At 37.4% G+C, this 23745-nt stretch overlaps 2 protein-coding genes across 5 annotated transcripts in view; one reads left to right on the top strand and one right to left on the bottom strand.

Moving 5' to 3' along the window:
• Positions 1-12836, top strand: part of smyd4 (SET and MYND domain containing 4) — a 37896-nt gene extending 25060 nt beyond the window's left edge. For all 3 annotated transcript variants that reach the window (XM_017489544.3, XM_017489543.3, XM_017489547.3), the window contains 5 exons: positions 9502-9668; positions 10704-10839; positions 10998-11114; positions 11304-11427; positions 11948-12836. In XM_017489544.3, coding sequence (XP_017345033.1) covers positions 9502-9668; positions 10704-10839; positions 10998-11114; positions 11304-11427; positions 11948-12068 — 665 coding nt within the window. In that variant the 3' untranslated portion in view covers positions 12069-12836. The remainder of the gene's footprint in view (positions 1-9501; positions 9669-10703; positions 10840-10997; positions 11115-11303; positions 11428-11947) is intronic.
• A 6287-nt stretch (positions 12837-19123) lies between these two features.
• acads (acyl-CoA dehydrogenase short chain) overlaps positions 19124-23745 on the bottom strand; it is a 33648-nt gene continuing 29026 nt past the window's right edge. For both annotated transcript variants that reach the window (XM_053686619.1, XM_053686618.1), the window contains 6 exons: positions 22839-22990; positions 20998-21168; positions 20401-20538; positions 19984-20083; positions 19818-19870; positions 19124-19741 (listed from right to left, as the gene is read on the bottom strand). In XM_053686619.1, the coding sequence (XP_053542594.1) occupies positions 19589-19741; positions 19818-19870; positions 19984-20083; positions 20401-20538; positions 20998-21168; positions 22839-22990 (767 nt within the window). In that variant the 3' untranslated portion in view covers positions 19124-19588. The remainder of the gene's footprint in view (positions 19742-19817; positions 19871-19983; positions 20084-20400; positions 20539-20997; positions 21169-22838; positions 22991-23745) is intronic.

Below are 23745 nucleotides of genomic sequence, written 5' to 3'. Positions count from 1 at the left end.
GAGAGAGAGAGAGAGAGAGAGAGAGAGAGAGAGAGAGAGAGAGTCGAGTGTTTCCTGGGGGTTTGCTGACCAGACTGCTTACAGTGTGTTTATGTTAATGAATCAAGGTACGAGTCGTGTGTTTTAGGGTTTAACGATCCCTACCAATGTGTACATTTGTGGTTTAAGTGAATCTTTGTTTCTGAAATTACTTCTGTGGTAATTATCAGTTTGTGTAACTAATCTATCAGAAAATACTAGACCTGGTGACTGAATGTGGTAGATGTATTAGAATTTTGGACATGTTATGCATGTGTAGCTCCCTATGTGTATGATCTATGTGTAATCCTTCTGTCAAGAAATGAACAGACTGAGGTTTGTGAAATAATTGAACTGTTTAATGGCTACGTTGTTGAGAAAAACACTGTGATGTGTAAAACATTTCTACAGTCCTTCAAGGGTTAGGAGGCAGAAAAACATTTAAAGACGGTGTTTTAAAAGAAATCTTCACCTATCATCGTTCCCTGTTAATGAAATCGGTCCGTACCTAATAAAACAGTTTAAGTCACTAACCAAAGTAAGTATACAAACTGAAGCTATGATAAAAGAACAAAAACAATGAACCTTTCTCAAAGAAATTCCTAAATCCTCTGACCAAGTATATGGCTGTACCATCTGTCTATTAAATAAATGCCGGTCCTTCATGCTGAAAAAGAAGGATCCGAATATAATACCAGTAGTTTGGCACTGTGACTCAAAAAGTTGTTTTATATCTGACATCTGAAAGCTAACTACTGTTCCCCAACTGCCGTACAATACTGATGATGCTCTTACAGTTAAGAGGGCTGAACGGCAGACCTTGTTAAATAATATTTTATGTTTCTTCCTCATAATGTGTTATATTTTATAAATATATTCTTATACATCTTATATTACATTTTGCCTTTTCTTATACGTTGAAATGGGATAAGAGGGGTCCGATGCTGGTGCGAAGGTGATCCTGCACACGGACACGTCTTTGTAACTGTAAGGGACGAGTCAACGTAATCCTTCACATGGTATTCATAAGGTGCCATAGGTTTCTGCTTCTCTATGGGTCATGCTGAAGTTTGAACAAAATGGTTTGACTTAATATCCGCAGCAGTAGTGCACAAGTCATTTCTTCCTAATTTTTTTATTAACTTTTATTGTATGCCTAAATGCAATAAAAGTTATTTGCCAGATTCAGATGCTCCTAAACAAATTATTATAAAGTATGAGTTGGTAACTGATCAACAAAGACTGTACTATCATTTCTAATATAATGCATTAAATATGGACCACTATTTTCACTGAAATGTTTCAGAGATTTTATTTATTTTTCACTAGTTTACACTAAATGTCTAATATTCTGTTCTGTTGGAAATATGCCTGAACTGTTATCCCCATCCCACCCACCCCCAGATCAGGAGTGGGTAAAGACAGACTGGTGATCTGATCTATATTATATATACGTGTACCATAGATAACGCCTCTCTGAACGCCATGGTGGGACGTTCCCGAGCTGAAGTACTGTACAAGTCCTAAGCATTAGATCACCCCAATTACTCTTGTATACTCTTTCCATACCATCGTGATCTTTGCCTGACGAAACCATACACAAACATATTTGACATTTGGGGCCTAATTCTAAAATCACCAGATACCAAATGCACAACCGTTTTGTCTTGCTGCCATCACAAAATAAAAATGCTTAAACCATAAGTAACGTAGTCACGGAGGGTGTATATATTTTTCCACACTACATGAAGTTTGGGGATCCTTATAGACTGTGGAACAGAAATGTACTCAGTGTGTCTCCGCCGTTTTATTTCATATTGGAGTACAACCATTTTTCTTTTTTACCATTAAGGATGAAACACTTGTTTCTTTTAAAACGTCGTCTTTAAATGTTTTTCTACCTCCTAACTAAACCCTCGGACTTAAGACAGGATCTCTGGAGCTGTTGACGCCCTGCTCAGGGTTAAACAACAACGTATTTACATTACCTTCATTAATAAATTGTCAATCTAACGTCTTGCTTTTAAAAAAAAAAAAATTTTGGAGCAAAAGTCAGGTCCTCTCTCATTTCAACAGGTCCTCTTGTTGGTGAATACACAGCAATCTTCTAAGGGTATTAGGATTTCTTGGAGCAGACATAGTAACAGATAGTTGCAGAGTTTCTTCTGTGTTTTAACTACGACGTCTTAACCATTATTTTAACACTGAGACACACGACTCCCTTTAATTCGTTAACAAACACATTTGTAAGAATTCTGGTCAGCAAAACCCCCGAAAGAACACCTGTGTCTCTCTCTCTCACACCCACCCCCCGCACACCCACATGGTCATCAGAGGTCATAAATGTACTGCTGGGACACGGGATGTCAAAGCATAGACGAAAGCTTATGTATTTAGCGACAGTTCTGTGTAAGTATCCTCGTTGGCGTACCATTTTCTGAAATCTTGTTTATAGTTTAAACAAAATGCGCGACTCTTTTAAAACACCGTCTTTAAATGTTTTTCTGCCTCCTAACCCTTGAAGGACTGTAGAAATGTTTTACACATCACAGTGTTTTTCTCAACAACGTAGCCAATAAACAGTTCAATTATTTCACAAACCTCAGTCTGTTCATTTCTTGACAGAAGTATTACACATAGATCATACACATAGGGAGCTACACATGCATAACATGTCCAAAATTCTAATACATCTACCACATTCAGTCACCAGGTCTAGTATTTTCTGATAGATTAGTTACACAAACTGATAATTACCACAGAAGTAATTTCAGAAACAAAGATTCACTTAAACCACAAATGTACACATTCGTAGGGATCGTTAAACCCTAAAACACACGACTCGTACCTTAATTCATTAACATAAACACACTGTAAGCAGTCTGGTCAGCAAACCCCCAGGAAACACTCGACTCTCTCTCTCTCTCTCTCTCTCTCTCTAACACACCCACACACACGCACGCACACCCCCACACCCACTACGACGTCTTAACCACTATTTTAACACTGAGACACGACTCCCTTTAATTCGTTAACAAACACATTTGTAAGAATTCTGGTCAGCAAAACCCCCGAAAGAACACCTGTGTCTCTCTCTCTCACACCCACCCCCCGCACACCCACATGGTCATCAGAGGTCATAAATGTACTGCTGGGACATGGGATGTCAAAGCATAGACGAAAGCTTATGTATTTAGCGATAGTTCTGTGTAAGTATCCTCGTTGGCGTACCATTTTCTGAAATCTCGTTTATAGTTTAAACAAAATGCACGACTCTTTTAAAACACCGTCTTTAAAAAAGGTTTTTTCACCCTTAAAATAACCTGGTTAGAAGGTAGGATATGTAATACATATTTTCATTTTCTTCAGACATATTGTCACTTCAGTCTCCACAACGAATAACACCGATGGTTTTGACCTTTCTTTCAGTAAAAGAGAACAACGACATCATACAGCCTTGAAGGACTGTAGAAATGTTTTACACATCACGGTGTTTTTCTCAACAACGTAGCCAATAAACAGTTCAATTATTTCACAAACCTCAGTCTGTTCATTTCTTGACAGAAGGATTACACATAGATCATACACATAGGGAGCTACACATGCATAACATGTCCAAAATTCTAATACATCTACCACATTCAGTCACCAGGTCTAGTATTTTCTGATAGATTAGTTACACAAACTGATAATTACCACAGAAGTAATTTCAGAAACAAAGATTCACTTAAACCACAAATGTACACATTGGTAGGGATCGTTAAACCCTAAAACACACGACTCGTACCTTGATTCATTAACATAAACACACTGTAAGCAGTCTGGTCAGCAAACCCCCAGGAAACACTCGACTCTCTCTCTCTCTCTCTCTCTCTCTCTCTCTCTCTCTCTCTCTCTCTCTCTCTCTCTCTCTCTCTCTCTCTAACACACCCACACACACGCACGCACACCCCCACACCCACATACACACACACACCTCAGATGTGTAGGACACTGTGTATAGGCCTACAAGACATTCCCTGGAAATTGTGTCTTCTAGTTTAAACAAAACTCTCGATTCTTTTAAGCAGCATTTTACATCCTAAAGGGTTAGGTTTAGAAGGCATGTAATACGCGCGTTTCTTATAAAACACCGTCTTTAAAACGTTTACCTCCTAAAGGGACCTATTTAGAAGGTATGTAAAAAGTTTTTTTTAATTATTTTTTCTTTTTTACATTTCTTCGGGTATATCAATGTTTTAGAGTATTTATTTCAGTAAAGTTTTATTCAAAGTCATGTCATTTTCTCAAAAAGTGCAATCAATAAAGTTGAATTTATTTCACAAGCTTACATTCTGCTCATTTATGTTCACATTCAACCATCGTGTATTTTCTAACAGCGGAGCTATACAAAACAAACCCCCACAATCTAAATTTAATGTGTGGTTGCAAGATAAAAATTCTAATTTATTGAATTAATTAAATATTTAAAGTTGTACACATTATTTTGATGAGTGGTGTTGACATAATAATGTTGATAATTACATCAACTTAATATTGTGTGTAATTTCTGCGTTAATTGATTTAAAACAAAATTTACGTTGTAGTACATTTACATTTATTCATTTAACAGAGTGTTAGAGGACCTGTAGACTGAACAAATACTAAGTACATTACAATGTGATTATCATTTCACTTACCATTAAATTCTACTAAAGCAATGAATTTGGGGCATGTTCTCAGTTGCGATATGACCGATAGTGGACTCGTGTATAGGCTACACCGGCTAATACATTTGATGGACTATTTTGCACTAGTACACGTAGCTAATGCTAGTCATATTTAGCATTGTCATTTGAATATCCACTCTTTAGTTTACCGTTGCAGTGGAAAAGAAGGAAAAAGTTTCATTTGACAAATCTGTTCATCTAGAGAGGGCTTTTCAATTGTGCTATAGGAAAGATAAGCATGATTACATTTCTGCTTATTCATGTAAACCTCAACTACATTGTGTAATCTAATTTCATGTATTGATACATTTTTTATTTTATTTTTAAAAATCTTTTGTCATTCGCACGCGTAGCCTTCTAGCTCCACAGCCTTTGGACTGTGGATAGTTCTATGAGAGATAAAAGTAGTAGACACAGAGTGTTTATTTTTTGTCTATATTGTTCATTTCATTCAGTGCTTTAACGTCTATAAATCCTGCAGAGATGTTACGTATGAGATTTGTAATGTAAATCACGCTGGATTTTACTTACTATTGTTATAAAACTTAAAGGCAGTCATTTTTCCTGGATTAAAAGACTGCATTCTACTGCAGACAATCTAAATGGAGAAATGTAATTTTAAAAATGATTGTCAACTTAACAACTTGTGCTCATAATTATGGTAATTTAGTACATAACACTTAAATTCCTTTTAAATAATGTGAAAATAAAGTGCGTTTGTGTGCGTCATATTTTTGTTTGGATGTGGGATACACATGGTCGTACCAGGTATGGTCACGATTTGGATGTGAACCAGATTTAACAAAACTATATATATTCTTATGACCTACCACAGAGAGCTTCATATTCTATGTGAAGAGGAAAATCATGAGTATGCAACTTTTGTCTGTGTGGGGAGGGGTTGGGGAGGGGTTGGGGTGGGGTGGGGGGAACAAATGGTCGTACCAGGTATGGTCACGATTTGGATGTGAACCAGATTTAACAAAACTATATATATTATTATGACCTACCACAGAGAGCTTCATATTCTATGTGAAGAGGAAAAACATGAGTATGCAACTTTTGTCTGTGTGTGTGTGTGGGGGGGGGGGACACATGGTCGATGACCTACCACAGAGTGTGAGAAAAACATGAGTATGCAACTTGTATCTGTGTGTGGGGTGGGGGGGAACAAATGGTCGTACCAGGTATGGTCACGATTTGGATGTGAACCAGATTTAACAAAACTATATATATTTTTATGTCCTACCACAGAGAGTTTCATATTCTATGTGAAAAGATGTACTAGGTGTGCGCAACGTGTGGGGCGGAAAAACACACATGGCAGCACCATATATGGTCACGAATGGATGTGATCCAGATTTAACATAACTATTCATATTTTTATGATCATGACCTTTGATCTAGATATAGAGAGTTAGAATGTGTATCTTTTTGACCTTTGACCTATACCTGTCAAAACTACGGTTACAATATATACAAACTATCTCTCTCTCATGTCCTTAGTCTGCTTGTCTTCAGCAAACTGTTTGCGGGCTTTCTTGTGCATCATCTTTTGAAGAGGCTTCCTTCTGGGACGACAGCCATGCAGACCAATTTGATTCAGTGTGCGGCGTATGGTCTGAGCACTGACAGGCTGACCCCCCACCACTTCAACCTCTGCAGCAATGCTGGCAGCACTCATATGTCTATTTCCCAAACACAACCTCTGGTTATGACGCTGAGCACGTGAACTCAACTTCTTTGGTCGACCATGGCGAGGCCTGTTCTGAGTGGAACCTGTCCTGTTAAACTGCTGTATGGTCTTGGCCACCGTGCTGCAACTCAGTGTCAGGGTCAATCTTCTTATAGCATAAGCCATCTTTATGTAGAGCAACAATTCTTTTTTTCAGATCCTCAGAGAGTTCTTTGTCATGAGGTGCCATGTTGAACTTCCAGTGACCAGTATGAGGGAGTGTGAGAGTGATGACACCAAATTTAACACACCTGCTCCCCATTCACACCTGAGATCTTGTAACACTAGCAAGTCACATGACACCGGGGAGGGACAATGGCTAATTGGGCCCAATTTGGACATTTTCACTTAGGGGTGTACTCACTTTTGTTGCCAGCGGTTTAGACATTAATAGCTGTTTGTTGAGTTATTTTGAAGGGACAGCAAATTTACACTGTTACATAAGCTGTACACTCACTACTTTACATTGTAGCAAAGTGTCATTTCTTCAGTGTTGCCACATGAAAAGATATAATCAAGTATTTACAAAAATGTGAGGGATGTACTCAATTTTGTGAGATACCTGTGTGTGTGTGTGTGTGTGTGTGTGTGTATATATGTATATATATATATATATATGTATATATATATATATATATATATATATATATATATATATATATATATATATATATATATATATATATATATATATATATATATGGTTCAGTTGGTTTCTAGAAATATCTAGCTATCCAGTTCATGTTAATAGGCATGCAGTAATCCTTACTGAATTTGAATTTGGTAATTACTTTTTCTGATAACACAGTAATGTTTTAACATATTACATTTAAAATTTATGTAGTTTGTTTACAGTTACTGATATCAAAATTGTTACTTGCATTACAAATTTATTCTTATGAAAACAATATTAAGTAAAAATGCTTAAGTAAATTAAGCATTTTTAAAATAAATCACATTTTGCCCCGAAAATTATCCACTTGGAGCGGTTCGTCACTATGTAACTGAATGTCAGTAAAAGAAGACAGCCTATAATTTAATATCTTTGGTGAACGGAGGCGAGACCAATCAGACAGGGTTTACAGGAAAATATGTAGAAACACTCGTGTCTTATTGGCTGACAGATCTCAATTCTGCCTCACACAGTGTGAGGAAAAATGGATATTCGCCGATTTTTTAAAAAAATTTTTTTATTTTTTAAACCAGTAAATGGGTTGAAACTGAAACAGCAACATCCTCTGATGCTGAGCAGAAAAGCAAGGTGTGTAAATGTCTATATGAGTTCCAGTTTACATGAACATGATCTAAGCAGAGCATAAGGAAAGAATGTACTTTGCATGGCACTGTAGCAGCTAAACCCATATAATGATAGCTTAGCTGTGCCTCCCCTTGGCTAGCGATAGCCTAGTTAGAAAAGTTTTATATTTTATTGGTCTAATAGTCCTACAAACAGTGACAACAATCGAGGCAGGTTTTATGGTAAATCCAACTTTTTCTCATCATGTCATACATTGACGTGTGCTAAAATTACAGAAAAAACTGAATTTCACTTTATAGTGTATTTTTGTAGGTTTGTTAGGTTTTGAAAGTAACATGAAAGTAAAGTAATTAGTAATCTGATTACTTTTCACATGCAGTAATCAGATTACAATTTTAAAGTATTCATTAGTCATCTGTAGTGGATTAATTTTTTTGAGTAACTTTCCCAACACTGGGGAAGGCATTGAAAGGCCCTAAAAATGAAACCTTATATTAATGTCTTTATATTATAAATGCCTTATATTATTTACTTTTTATCTTTGAAAGACAGGGGGCTCAGCCCTGCAGTCTCACTTATACTAGACACCCCTGCATTAAACAGGATTCAACACATCATTATGGTCCTTATATTCATTCACTAACAAGTCTATTATTTTTAGAAGCATTCTGTCTTTAATATTTCTTGCTTGCCCCTGAGCTGTGACCTGATTGATCAGGTGAATTAAAAAGCACTTGAAATTGTTTGATGCTTTTCAGAATAATTTCGTAGTGCTGTCCACAAAAAGTAGCCCAGTAGACCACTTTCTTTAGGATTCCATGTAGACTGTGTGCTAGTAGAGGAAAAACTGCCTAGTGTGAAAACAGTCAGTATCGGAGGCAGATGAGACTTCTCCAAAAGAGTCGAGTTGTGATCAGAACACTCATTAATGTACTAATTTATTTAACATTTAATTTACATGAAATTGTCAAATTACACCACAATGTCAACTGCATATTACACAAACTAAACAAACAAAACATTACAACTCACCATAACGCTCAATCACTGGAAGCCTTGGGCTTGTTTCCCTGTAATAATACATTCTCAATGAGGAGGGATTGGGTACAATGACTTGAAGTGTGTTGCAAAAGTCCAGTCTGCTCTGTAACTTTGTTTTAGCAAATACTTTTTCACAGCACTGTATATAGACATTTTTCCCAGAACAGTCTTGTGAACCGATAGCATTTCTTCCACGGCCCGGTACTAGGACGTGATCCAGGCGTTGGGGACCTGTGTTATAAAGAGTGCATTTCCAGGTGAATTCTGACTATTTCTTTGCCATTGCGGTCAGTTCAGGGACTTGTCTCAGCCAAGCCCATATAAAACTATTACAAAGCTGCACTCTCATTGAATGTGAGATTAGGGAATGTATGTGGGTAATAGTACATAAGGTTATGTATTTTAAAAAAAAATAATATTATGCAAGGTTAAACAGTAACCCTTATTGGATAAATTTCCATGATCATTGCAGTATTATCATTAACTACTTTTGTTACATTTTGCATGTCATAGTTTGGACATAGACAAAAAAAAAAGTACAAAGGCAGGTAAGGGGCATACTTCACTTACCTGTATTACAAATAGTGACAGTACAAGCAAAAGACCTAAACCCACATCAGGTGCATAGATGCACTATTCTGACAGCCTTTGCCAGCTTGGCATTCAGTATACATGTATCTATATAAATGTAACTCATGGCCAAAGTGTCCGAGGCTGATTATCTTACCCCCCTCTGCCAGGTCCTCACTGTAGCAGAATGGATGTTGAGAAGCGCCAGCGCCTGTTGCTGAAGCAGTACTTCTTCCACTGTCAGTGTGATGCTTGCAAGCTGGAGCTAGCTGAGAGAAGGACATTACCATTAAACTTTAATGGTCTTAAGTGTGAAAAATGTGGAAGCTTCCTTAAGGTAACATGATGAGTTCCTGATTTAGCTGCATAATATTCACCATCACCTTCAACTCTCTACACTCTTGCAAGAACAGATGATAATAATAATAATAATAATAATAATAATAATAATAATAATAATAATTATACCCTTGAAATGTACTACGCATGTCTTTATTGGGTTCTCTATACAAAAGTATTTCTTTCTATTCCTGCCTTGTGCTTTATAAACTCAATCTTCAGATTTGTTGTGAAATGATTCATTAAAAATAATGGTGATATTCAAAACTGATACATACACTCACCCATCACTTTAATAGGAACATCAGTACATCTGCTCATTGATGCAGTTATCCAATCAGCCAATCATGTGGCAGCAGCACAATGCATAAAATAATGCAGATACAAGTCAAGAGCTTCAGTTAATGTTCACATGAAACATTGGTATGGGGGAAAATGTGATCTCTGTGACTTTAACCATGGCGTGGTTGTTGGTGCCAGATGGGCTGGGATGAGATCTTCAACTGTCCAGCATCACTAAACCTGTGCCCATGATAGCCTCAGATTCCTGTTCTTGGCTGACAGGACTGGAACCCAAAGTGGGCTTCTGCTGTTGTCGATGGTCAAGGTTGATGGTTGCTGCTCACCACAATTGTTTGAGTTACTGTATCCTTCCTGGCAGCACGAACCAATCTGGCCATGTTCCTCTGGCCTCTCTAATCAACAAGGCGTTTCCACCGACAGAACTGTCGCTCACTCAATGTTTTTTTTTTTTTTTAATCGCACCATTCTGTAAAATACTCGGACCAGCCCATCTGTTAACAACAACGATGCCACGATGAAAGTCACAGAGATCACACTTATTCTTCATTCTGATGTTTTATGTGAACATTACCTGAAGCTCTTGACCTATATCTGTATGTTTTGCATTGTGCTGCTGCCACATGATTGGCTGATTTAAATAATGAATGTATTAATAAAGTAGATATCGAGTGTATGACCATCCCTCCTGTGGATATCGGAGGATTATTTAAGACTTTGCTTGTCTTTTCAGGTGAGTGTGGATGTGCATGTGTGTTCACAGTTGTCCTGTGATCACCACATTTCAAATACAGAGCTGCAGAGAAGAATGCAAATACTACAGCACCACTTGGAGCAATCTTTAGAACTCATGGAGAACAATCAAATAAGTGAGTCAGTGAGTGCATTGTAGAAAACATTTCAGAAATGCATTTTAATTATTTATTTTGGAATGATTGTGTGCATAAAGAAAAGTCCTTTTCAAGATGAATACCTTAAGTTATAGAAAGACCTTTATTAATGTAATGTTATTTTTTCTCTGGTTGAGATGGTGCCCTAAGTATCTTGCAGAAAGCAGTCAATCTGGCAGACAGTATCTTAATGAAGACACACCCTTTGCATGGCGAACTAGCTGATGCAATGGCTCGAGCATATGCTACCATGGGTGAGAACAGCATATGTGTATTTTTATGTATTTTTTTATTCTTTAAATACCCTTTAGCATCTGAACATTTACCAGGTTTACCAGTGGCTCATAGGTCTTGAATAATAAAGTACTTCTAAAAATGAGGCTTCATGATACAGAACTGTAATAAACACACAGGAATATCAACAGTTATTTTGTACTCTGCAGGGCTTTGGAGGCAGGCTGCATCACATTTAAAAAGTAGCATTGCTGCCGTTTGTTTGCAGTATGGGAAGGACAGTGTGGAGCTCGGGAGACAGCAATTTAAACTTGCTCAGCTACATTTCAATGGGTAAGACACGAGATTATATTTAAATTTTTATTTTGGACTGTCTACAGCCATTAGAAATGGGTATAGACAGTCCAAAATAAAAATGGACATTAAAGTTAAAGTATGCTGTAAGAGTATTATACAGTGTATCCGGAAAGTATTCACAGCGCTTCATTTTATCCACATTTTGTTATGTTACAGCCTTATTCCAAAATGGATTAAATTCATTATTTTCCTCAAAATTCTACAAACAATATCCCATAATGACAACGTGAAAGAAGTTTGTTTGAAATCTTTGCAAATTTATTTTTTAAAAAAAACAATATTTATTTTATTTTATGAGGTGTTTATATAATGCAACTATTTGAAATTCATATTCAAATACTTTTGCCAGCTTCCAAGCTCCATATAGGAATTGGCTCCAGATTTTGCAGGACAAGCTCAATATATCACTTACTGTGTGTGTTATACATTTTTCTGTAGGTGCTGTCATTTGCTTGATAAACAAAACTTATATTAATACCTGCTTTCATTCTTGCAGAGGAGATCGGTCATCTGCTCTTTCAGTAATTCCTTTAGCCCGGCGCCTGATCTCCCTCCATTGTGACCCTCACTGTAAGGAGCTGCAAGAGCTTCAGGCTATGGAGGCCTGCCTAATATGATGTTCAGTCCCTCCTCTGTTTTAGGAATGAACATAATATTGTTTAAAATGTTTTTAAATACATTTAAATATTATTTTGAAATATTTATAGTTTATGCTTGAGTGTTTTACAAATAGAATACTTGTACTCTTACCTAATTACATTCAACAGAAAACATACTTTTTAGTCCTTACAGTTTGACCTTCAAAGCACTCAGTACAAATCTGAAAGGTCTCTTTTACTCAGTCAGTGACTGTATGCAGTATATCAATTGAATACTCCTATGCATCTTAATTACATTTCAGCTTAGCATCCAATTAAGTTAATCAGTGTAGAAAAAAAACTATCAAGAATTCTGCCAATTCTACTAAATCACCCAGTGAAAACCTTGCCCAGTCTCTGCCATGACAATCTGAATCTCCCTGTTTTGTCTGTAGTGATCGGTCAGTTGTAATTACAAAACCATTCACCTAAAATGTGTTATTTACAGTGGGATGGTGAACTTGTATATTAGTTTCTAGCATAAGTTTGCTATGCAGCCATAGGTTGCACACTCATTACCTCTTTATAGATTATGTTTGTTAATAAAGTGTACAGTGTATAAAATGTGTTTTTGTGAGTTGGGCTTTACTATTAATCAGGAGCATCAATTAACATTTTATTTAAACAGTGGTGATTAAAAACTACACCTGTGTTCATGTACTTAGGCCTCTAAGTTTGTTCTTAGGCAATTGATTTTAAAAGTACTTCTGTACAACTGTAAGTAAAGCATGTTTTTGTTTTCTTTGAGTTGGAATCCCTTGTTGTCAAGTGACTGATAGTGGTTGAACATCAAGAACAACACACAGGGAACAAGCTGTTATTTTTTTTCTCACATAGCCTGCATCATTGGTGATGTGTGTTGCTAGTAATGAACTCCTCATGCTGCGTTTTATGTTCAAGATGTTTTATTAGGTTACTTGTATTGTAGGTAGATGCAGTTCCTCCTTTTGTAGTTCTTTCTTTTGCAGTCAGTTTTGTTTTGATTGGAATCATTATAATAATAAAATATGTACAAATCGATGTCACTAACGTCACGTTAATCCCCAAAATAAGTGTAATCACAAAACTACTGCAACATACCAAAACAATCAGCTCATTAAGGATAGTTGCATTATGGATGTTCTGGTTAATTAATAATAATAATAATACCTTAGATTTATATAGTGCTTTTTTAGGCACTCAAAGTGCTTTACATTGTATGGGGGGAAATCTCCTTAACCACCACCAGTGTGTAGCATCCACCTGGATGATGCAACGGCAGCCATAGTGAGCCAGAACACCCACACCAGCTATTGTTGGAGAGTGATGTAGCCAAATCAGTGATGGGCCATGATAGATAAGGCCAATGGGGGAATTTTGCCAGGACACAAGGGAGACACCAGGGTTATACCCCTATTCTTTACGAGAAGTTCCCTGGGATTTTTAATGAGCACATAGAGTCAGGACCTCAGTTTAACGTCTCATCTGAAAGATGGTGGGTTGTTGTTGTTGTTGTTTTTTTTTTAAATTGTAGTGCAGTGCCCTCATCACTGTACTCAGGCAGTAGGCAATACACAGATCACAGAGTGAGCACCCCTGCTGGCCTCACTAATACCACTTACAGCAGCAACCTCAGTTTCCCCCCAGGAGGTCTACCATCCATGTACTGGCCAGGCTCAACCCTGCTTAGCTTCAGTGGGGAAACCAGGTGAGAGCTGCAGGGTGTTATTATTATTATTATTATTATTATTATTATTATTATTATTATTATTATTAAAATCTTATTTACAAATCAAATACAATCAGATACAGATATATGTCGAATTAGTTATGGTTCACCAAACACACGCAAGTAGCTCCCCCCACTGACCGGCATGTGCAGCCACATGCAAAGGGCAAGCACCACTCAGAAAATGTAACCTCTATTTATGTTGGCTTGAGGAAGCCAATATACTGTTTTGCTTTATAAGCATGTTACCCTTTGAAAATAATGAGGAAATATGGACCCCGCCCTAACTCCCACACTGTCAGTGACCGAGACATAAATAACGTATCCAGAATGTTCTGCTTGGTCCAAAAAATCAGGAAATCCTATTTGGGAATGGACCCCATATGCAGATCACATGGAATTTCCCATCAGAATCCCCAATGCACAGTGATGTAAAATGAGTCTAGAGGAGCAAAAGAAACTAAACTAATCACCAAACTACTGCAGCCATGTCATAGATCAAAACGATCGGCTCAGTGAGGAGAGCTGCATTATGGGGGATGACAATACCCTCAACACAGTGTGCAGAAATGCATGACATGCATGATCAAGTGCAGATTAACCCCCCAAAATAAGTGGAATCACAAAAGTACCTCAGCATAGACATGTGACATCAAAACACTCAACGAGGAGAATTCCATTATTGGTATTCTAGTGACATCAGTTAACCCCACAAATAAGTGGAATCACAAAACAACCACAACATAGACATGTGACATATCAAATTGCTCATCTCAACGTGAACCCGATTGTTCAAGCTTTATATAAGTGATCTGTAAGCTCTCTGTTGACCATGACTGTTAACCTTTTTTTTCACAGATGTTGCCTTGGTTGTATTATTTACAGTCAGGTTGTAGATTGCTGTTTTAATTGAGTATCAAATAAATAAGCACAACAAATTCATTTTACAATTAACATTTTAATAGGCTTTTAAAAATACATGGCAAATGGTGAATATTTATTGTTTCTTGAGACCTAGTAAAAATTCCACACTAGTGCTGACGACTGCAGCGCTAAAGTTTAACGTCATCATGTGTTTTACATCCTCACGTTTTACATCATCGAATTGCGATCGGTTTGTGAGCTCGGGCAAATTTAGAGATTACCGATCAAATCAGCTGCAATGTGATTATCGGCTGATGCCAATTGGCAGCTGATCGATCGGAGCATCCTTACCTATAATATTTAAAACTTAAAATACAATAATTTCAGATTTTGTTGTTGTTATAATGGGGATTGACTTTTTCTTTTTTTCTTTTCATTTCTTTCTTTAGCCACTTTGCTCTTTTATACTATACAGAAAAATCAACCAACAAATAAAGAAATAAATGAAAACATCTAGTGGAGAAAGAGATGGGCTCAAGCCACCATTCCCTGAGCCAGATTACTACTGTAGTTTCACATTCACTTCTAGAGGTAGTCAAATTTTTGCCCATTCAATCAGTATGGAAGCTGTCTTGGAATTGTCTCTAGGGCTGGGCTTACATCATTGAGTTATATTCCGCACCAGTCACATGGCTTTGGTTTTTGTGATATCATTTTGCTTCTGTTAGAATCTGCTGGGCCTATATAAATGAGTCGTAGCAGCTAGAAACAGAAAGCCAGTGGCAGTTATCTGGCTAGGATTAAGTGTTGTATGTGCTGTTTTTTTTAACCTGGTGATGTCCTAATGAAATGCTATATTTTTCACTGACTTGATAAATATTCTCAAGACTAAAGAAGTTACTATTTTGAATGTTTGGTTAGATGTAGGCTTTGATTAGAGATAGACATGGGCTATAATCTGTATTAAAACCTGTTATACCCATACATTTTCACTAAGTACAGCTGAAAACTTTACAATGTACATCTGCTCCATCTGACATTTTGTTGTTGTTTTTATAATGATGATTGACTTTTTCTTTATTTATTTTTATTTATTTATTTATTTATTGTACTTTTTAAAAGTACTTTGCTCTTTTATACTGCCTGGGCAAAAACAGAAAAATCAACCAACAAATAAATAAATAAATAAAAACATCTAATGGAGAAAGGAGACGGGCTTAAGCCACCATTCCCTGAGCCAGATTAAGTCAAATTTTCCCCCATTCAATCAATATGGAAGCTGTCTTGGAATTGTCTCTAGGGCTGGGCTTACATCATTGAGTTCTATTCTGCACCAGTTACATGGCTCTGGTTGCTGTGACGTCATTTTTCTTCAATTAGAATCTGCTTGGCCTATATAAAGGAGTCGAGGCAGCCTGAAGCAGAAAGCCAGTGGCAGATTTCTGGCCAAGATTACGTGTTGTACAGTGCATCCGGAAAGTATTCACAGCGCTTCACTTCACTTTTTGCACATTTTGTTATTTTACATCCTTATTCCAAAATGGATTAAATTCATTATTTTCCTCAAAATTCTACAAACAAAATCCCATAATGACAACATGAAAGAAGTTTGTTTGAAATCTTTGTAAATTTATTTTTTTTTTAAAATGTACATGTACATAAGTATTCACAGCCTTTGCTCAATACATTGTTGAAGCACCTTTGGCACCAATTACAGCCTCAAGTCTTTTTGAGTATGATGCTACAAGCTTGGCACACTTATTTTTGGACAGCTTCTCCCATTCTTCTTTGCAGGACCTCTCAAGCTCCATCAGGTTGGATGTGGAGCGTCGGTGCACAGCCATTTTCAGACCTCTCCAGAGATGTTCAATCGGGCTCAAGTCTGGGCTCTGGCTGGGCCACTCAAGGACATTCACAGAGTTGTCCTGTAGCCACTCCTTCGTTATCTTGGCTGTGTGCTTAGGGTCGTTGCCCTGTTGGAAGATAAACCTTCACCCCAGTCTGAGGTCCAGAGCGCTCTGGAGCAGGTTTTCATCAAGGACGTCTCTGTACATTGCTGTATTCATCTTTCCCTCGATCCCGACTAGTCTCCCAGTTCCTGCCACTGAAAAACATTCCCACAGCATGATGATGCCACCACCATGCTTCCCTGTAATGATGGTATTTGCCAGGTGATGACTGGTGCCTGGTTTCTTCCAGACATGACGCTTGCCATTCAGGCGAAAGAGTTCAATCTTTGTTTCATCATGGTCTGAGAATCCTTCAGGGCTGTCATGTGCCTTTTACTGAGGAGTGGCTTCCGTCTGGCCACTCAACCATACAGGCCTGATTGGTGGAGTGCTGCAGAGATGGTTGTTCTTCTGGAAGGTTCTCCTCTCTCCACAGAGACACACTGGAGCTCACTCAGGGAGGTGACCAAAAACCTGATGGTCACTCTGACAAAGGCCCTTCTCCCCTGATAGCTCAGTTTGGCTGGGCGGCCAGCTCTAGGAAGGGTCCTGGTGGTTCCAAACTTCTTCCATTTACGGATGATGGAGGCCACTGTGCTCGCTGGGACCTTCAATGCTGCAGAAATGTTTCTGTACCATTCCCCAGATTTGTGCCTCGATACACTCCTGTCTCGGAGGTCTACAGACAGCTCCTTGGACTTCATGGCTTGGTTTGTGCTCTGACTTGCATTGATAACTGTGGGACCTTATATAGACAGGTGTGTGCCTTTCCAAATCATGTCTAATCAACTGAATTTACCACAGGTGGACTCCAATCAAGTTGTAGAAACATCTCAAGGATGATGAGTGGAAACAGGATGCACCTGAGCTCAATTTTGAGTGTCATGGTAAAGGCTGTGAATACTTATGTACATGTGCTTTTTTTTTGTTTTTCATTTTTAATAAATTTGCAAAAATTTCAAACTTCTTTCACGTTGTCATTATGGGGTATCGTTTGTAGAATTTTGAGAAAAATAATGAATTTATTCCATATTGGAATAAGGCTGTAACATAACAAAATGTGGAAAAAGTGAAGCACTGTGAATACTTTCCGCATGCACTGTAGGTGATGCATATTGTCATGTTCCAATTACTACGGAGCACAGATGCTTTTTGATAGTTACCTTCCACAGAAAGACGTCCAGATCGAAATTTGTTTCCCCTCAGTCTCTCTCTAGCAACACAGCTGTTCTGCATGAAGATTTTTCAGAAATTTCGGATCGAAGCCATCAGTTTGCAACTAAACCCCAAATACCAAAGACAGATGTGTTGCTGAGAAACCGCAATGCCCTCTGTATCCTGAAGACTTTCCCCATGTCTAAAAACATGCTTTAAAAAAAAAAAAAAGGTACAGCTTTACCTCTGAAAGTTTCAAACTGCTGACACTGGTGATTCCTTCCAAAAATGCTAAATAAATGTTTCCTTACAGAGAACTTCACCATATCAACAATTGCACACTTATAAAAACCTGTTTATATGGAGCACCTGACATACAAGTCTCTGTGTAAGTCATTACTATAGAAATGATACTGGATTACAGTGACCATATTATGTGATTTACCTTGCAGCTGGAATTACTGTCCAAGCTGTGCACAGTAAAAGGTCATGCACAATATCCAATGTGAACCTTGACCTTAATCACAAGTAAGGTATTCAGAAAGTCTGCATTGTCCTACATGCAAAAATACCAGAGTGTCCTTTTCAGGAGAAGCAACTCATACCAACTGTGAAGCACGGTGGAGGAAATGTTATGGTTTGGGGTTGCTTCTCTACTTCAGGTACTGGACAGCTTGCATTCATTGATTCAACTATGAATTCTGCATCATATCACAGAGTGGTTAAAGATAAGATGAGGCCATCTGTCCAAAAGTTTGTTGAAGTTGAACAGAAAGTGGACCTTACAAAAGGATAATGATCCTAAACACACTAGCAAATCCACCAAGGAAGGGCTCAAAAATAAGAAATGGAGGGTTATGGAATGGCCTAGTCAAAGGCCGGATTTGAATTCCATTCAAATGTTGTGGGGAGATTTGAAATTGGCAGTACCTGCAAGAAAACACTAAAACATCTTGCAACTGAAAGAATATTGCATGGAAGAGTAGTCAAAAAATTCATCAAGCCTGGTGGAAAATTATGCAAAATGCCTACAGAAGTTATTTCTGCTAAAGGGGCCAAGGGTGTACTTCATTTTTCCACAGAAGAATATCACATCTATTGATATTTCTGTTGAACATATGATTGAGAAAGCTAATTTTGGGATTTTGTTCAAGCATATTAATAGGTACTGTTTGCTTGTCCAAATATGCCAAAAAAGCCAACAATTTCCATGGGGTGTACTTATTTTTTCATATGACTGTATGTCTGCAAAACCCCTCACAACCTTTGGTACTCATCTTCCAGCTGTCAGTTTAAGAGATGGAAAAAAGTAGCATTTTCTAACTCTCAAATGTTAACACATACAATATAGAAACATCTAAACCATACACATTCATTTATTTTATTACATTTAATCATCTACAGTAATTGTTTAATATTATAATTTAAATGTAATAATTTCTTAATATACTGATGAACACGAAGATCTTTTGGCCAAGTGAAAGTAATCCTCTTATTTAGGAGAATCCTTCCATGATTATCTTAGATATTTCTCAAAAAATGCAGTGAAAACAGATCCTGCACTGGCAAAAGCCAGCAGGACAGGCAACCTCTTGCAGAATTAAAAATGTATCTTTTACAGGGTCTAATGACTGCTCTTCTTACACCTGCAAAGTCAGCCTTAAATATCCAAAAATGACATGTTCAAACCATTTAGAATATCACCATTTAGAATATGTTTGAGACATTGTAAGCATCCCCAGGCACTCACTGCCATGTGAAAAGTCATTTAAGAATGTTGATGAGTTGCTGTGTTGACATGCATTTGCTGCATGCAATTCAGCTTATTGCTGATATTCCTTCAAAATCTCGTTTGCAATGACAAGTCTCTGAATTTCACTGGTCCCCTCGTAGATTTCAGTAATGCGGGCATCGCGGTAGTGTCTCTCAGCAGGCATGTCTGTTACATAACCCATTCCCCCCAACACCTGAATGGCCTTTATTTGGAAAAGGACAGAAGGGTTAGACACTTTATTTTACATTAACTATTCTAAGTGTGGAGTTGTTTCTTACCTGATGAGAAACAAATGTTGCTGCTTCAGATGCAGTCAGCTTTGCCATAGCAGCTTCCTGTAACAAAAGGGGAGATGGAAAGTAGTAACTCATATGACATTTGATATATTGTTGAGCATGAGAACATGTAGGTAAAAACTTAACCACATGTAACAGAAAAAAGGACCAGCCTTAGAGTAGGGTTTCTTTCCATCTCGTAACAGTGCAGCTTTCCAGGTGAGAAGACGAGCACTTTCTATAGCCACAGACATGTCTGCCAACTTAAACTGGAGGAGAGATTTCTGTTAAAATGATTTCTAGTGTTGCAAGTCCTAACTATACAATTCAAAGATGACTCTATGAGCTCCTAAAAGAAAGATTCTCTTCAAGTCAATGAAGACTGACTTTCAGTAATATTAGTCATATGTCAGTAGCAATATACTCTGTGTACATTAATATGCATATTAATACATTAACATTAGTATACATATATAGTTTGAATGATTCTGTGCCCATGACAGCATCAGATTCTTGTTCTTGGCTGACAGGAGTGGAACCTGATGTGGACATATTCATAAATAAACTTGGCATTTGTGTACTGAACCTGTATTGCTTGCAACTTTGCAATCGGTGCTCCAAAAGCTATCCTCTTCTGAGCATAATCAGTTGCACAGTCAAAAGCCGCTTGTGCAATCCCAAGAGCCTGAGATGCTATACCAATGCGCCCACTGTCCAGGGTTTGCTGTTATATGAACAGAATACAAAACCCATTATTAAAGATCCAGATTATATAACCACTGTACTGAACAGTAAATGTTAACACTGTTGGTATTTTGTGCAACACATCACTTTGGGCCATATTTAGAGTTGAGTTACATATGCTTAGTACAGATTTAATACAGAAATTGTGAATAGTACTCAGGCCTGAGACATAGTCACTGACCTAAGTACTATTCAGAAAATGCACGAGACATGATCAGGCAGGGCCTAAAACAGAGGTTACATGCAATTCTGACCGTATTAATAAACACATAAATGTGACAATCATCCCTTTAAAGTGCACATGTTTTGGGGGGGTTTTCCCCGTACATGGAGGACATCAGAAGAGACAGCATCAGAGACACTGCTTAACTTGAGAACCAGAATTTTTCATGCACTATACATCAAGCTTTATACACAATGCTAGTAAGCCAAGTCTCACCATGGCAATCTTGAAGCCCATCCCACACTGGCCCAACAAGTTAACAAGTGGAATACGACAGTCCTCCAGAATCAGGTTTGCTGTGGATGATGCTCTTATTCCAAGCTTATCCTCTTTCTTTCCAAGAGATAGGCCTGGATGAGGCATAGGTACCAGGAAGGCACTGATTCCCTGAGAATATACAGCAAAAGTATATTCACTTTGAAATATAAATGTAAACTATGTAAACTACATTTGTATTGGAAGCAAAAAAAAGTTTAAAATAATTACAATGTATCACAAAATTGGCTACATTATGTTGTTTCATTGTATGATACACACCTCTGTGTTTTCCACATGTAGTAGTATCTAATTGCTGTTCATCCAGTGTACAGTCATGGGAAAAAGAAAGTACACCGAAATTGAGTCATGCAATAGGACACAGTGATCTCACCAGCAAATTTGAAATTTGAATCTGAATGAAAAAGTCAAGTCCAGACCTAAACTCTGGTTTCTGAATGTTTATTTTTTTGGGGGAGGGGGGGGGGGGGGGGGGGGGTAAATAAAATAATTATATCATATTGAAATCGGTTGTGTTTTTTGTTGTTACCTGAGGACCATACAATTGTTATTTAGGCCTTGATAAATAAAAACATAGAAGGAAAGGAGGTTGGACTTTCTTTTCCCCATGACCGTACATAGATTTCACTATTTAACTGCTTTTAACAGTGTTATTCCTTGCTTCAGGATTAGCTGCCCATGGCAGTATAATTCAATTGGAAAAGAGAATTCACACAAACTAATCATATATACACAGGCTTGGGGAGTAACTGAATACATGTAACAGCGTTATGTAATCAGGATACAAAAAATATTTTGGTATAGGTACATTTTGTGTAAAAAATAAAAAATAAAAAAAGGGAATCATATCAGGATTAAAAAATTTTCATGTAAAACCAAAAATTAATCTTTTGATATAACACAATATAGACAGCTGCCTGATTATGGTTCTGGTTCTCTCTTGCCAGTCGTGGCTCACATGAACAACCTCTTCGTGCATACGCAAATAAATTTTAATTTGGTAGAAATTAACACAAATTGTTCTCTGAAATGCTTTTGTTAGTTTCATTACGATGTGCTTATAGTCTAATGCTGCAATGTATGTTTATATTTGCATTGCTTTAATCCCTGTCTGAAATTTCCACCTTCTCAGACACCAATTGGTCGATTATAAATGGCTTGCAGCAACTATTGGCCAAATTCCTGCCTCTCAACCATTAGCCTACTCTCAGCGAACACGCAAAGGTGAAGCCCTGTTGTGTATGGCATCAAACAGTTGCTTGACAATAGCAGCAATAGCAGTCGAAATAATGCCCATGGCCATATAAGGTAATTTTTTATTTCATGATATTACACTGCTCCATATTACATGGTGATTCAAATGTTTCAATGAAGGCAGAAGGTTCAAGTGTCCTCTTTTGGAAATCCAGAATATGGTTTTCAAATTCAAATACTGAACATTTTTTAAAATAAGCTCTATATAAAAGTATGTTAGATCATATTGCTTTTCTCTTGACTTTACTTACATATGTGACTTTGAAGTAATCCAAAAATAATCAGATTACATTAATTTCATACTGTGATACTTTGATTACATTACTGATTACATTTTTTATGAAGTAATTTGTACATGTAACAGAATAAATTTAAGTAAGCCTCCCAACCTGTATATTACCACAATTACTGAGACCATTAAAAGTTTAATAGTTGAGCCAGTTGGGCTAAAACAAACAAAGATAAAATACATTTTTGATTTAAAAAATGGTGGTGAGGAGAAAATGGTAATACACAATAGATAGTACCTTGTGTTTTAAGCTCTTATCTGTTGTGGCAAAGACAACTGCAGCAGACGCATCCCAGCAGTTGGTAATCCAGGCCTTGGTGCCATTTAGCACCCATTCATCTCCCTCCTGATGTGCCAGCGTGGAGGCGGCACCTGCATCACTGCCATTGCCTTTCAGAACAAATAAACCCATACACCTGATGATGTGGTCAGGGATACTGTAAGTATATTTTTAGACTAAACGTTCTTTTTTTTGACAGATAAATTTACTGATTTTCTAGAATACAAGTAAAAAAATATGACATTATTTTCCGGACATCACATATTTAGTCATACACAAAACATAGTACATTAAAGTTCCTCCATTAAAGTCCCAGAAGTCACTGCGGCAAAACAATAGCGGATGACGGAAACCTGACCCATACCTTGAGTTTTAACATCTTTTTAACGACAATAATTAAGTTAGTCATTAATCATAATGAGACAAATATTGGGTGTTTTAGTGCTAAAACTTGGATAAGAGCCACTTTAGAGGCTAAGGAACAGACCGGTGAATAAAAAAAAACCAAGCTAGTCAGTAGAAGGAAGCTTCTGGATTTATCAGCTAATTCTGTATAAGAAGTATAAGAAGAATTAAAGCTGCAAGCAGCAATATATGGGCCCTCACACCCAGGTGCACATTGGGACTGCTCTGCCAAGGGAAAGCAATTCCATTTTTTATATAGTTGTTTTTGATAAAATTTTCCTGTTTCCAGTGGGTGGCACTATGATTATAACTGAATATTGGCACATAAATGTCCTCAGTGCAGGACTCTTATGAAACTTGTCAAGTTTGGAGCAGATTGGACATTGGAGTTATAACTTTGTTTCATGGTGAAACATAAAAAATTTGCGAGATCGCCATGCCCACGCCGTGCAGCGAAATC

The sequence above is a fragment of the Ictalurus punctatus genome, chromosome 16, assembly GCF_001660625.3.
Source record: "Ictalurus punctatus breed USDA103 chromosome 16, Coco_2.0, whole genome shotgun sequence".
Classification (NCBI taxonomy): Eukaryota; Metazoa; Chordata; class Actinopteri; order Siluriformes; family Ictaluridae; genus Ictalurus; species Ictalurus punctatus.
This window is presented reverse-complemented; position numbering and strand designations above follow the sequence as displayed.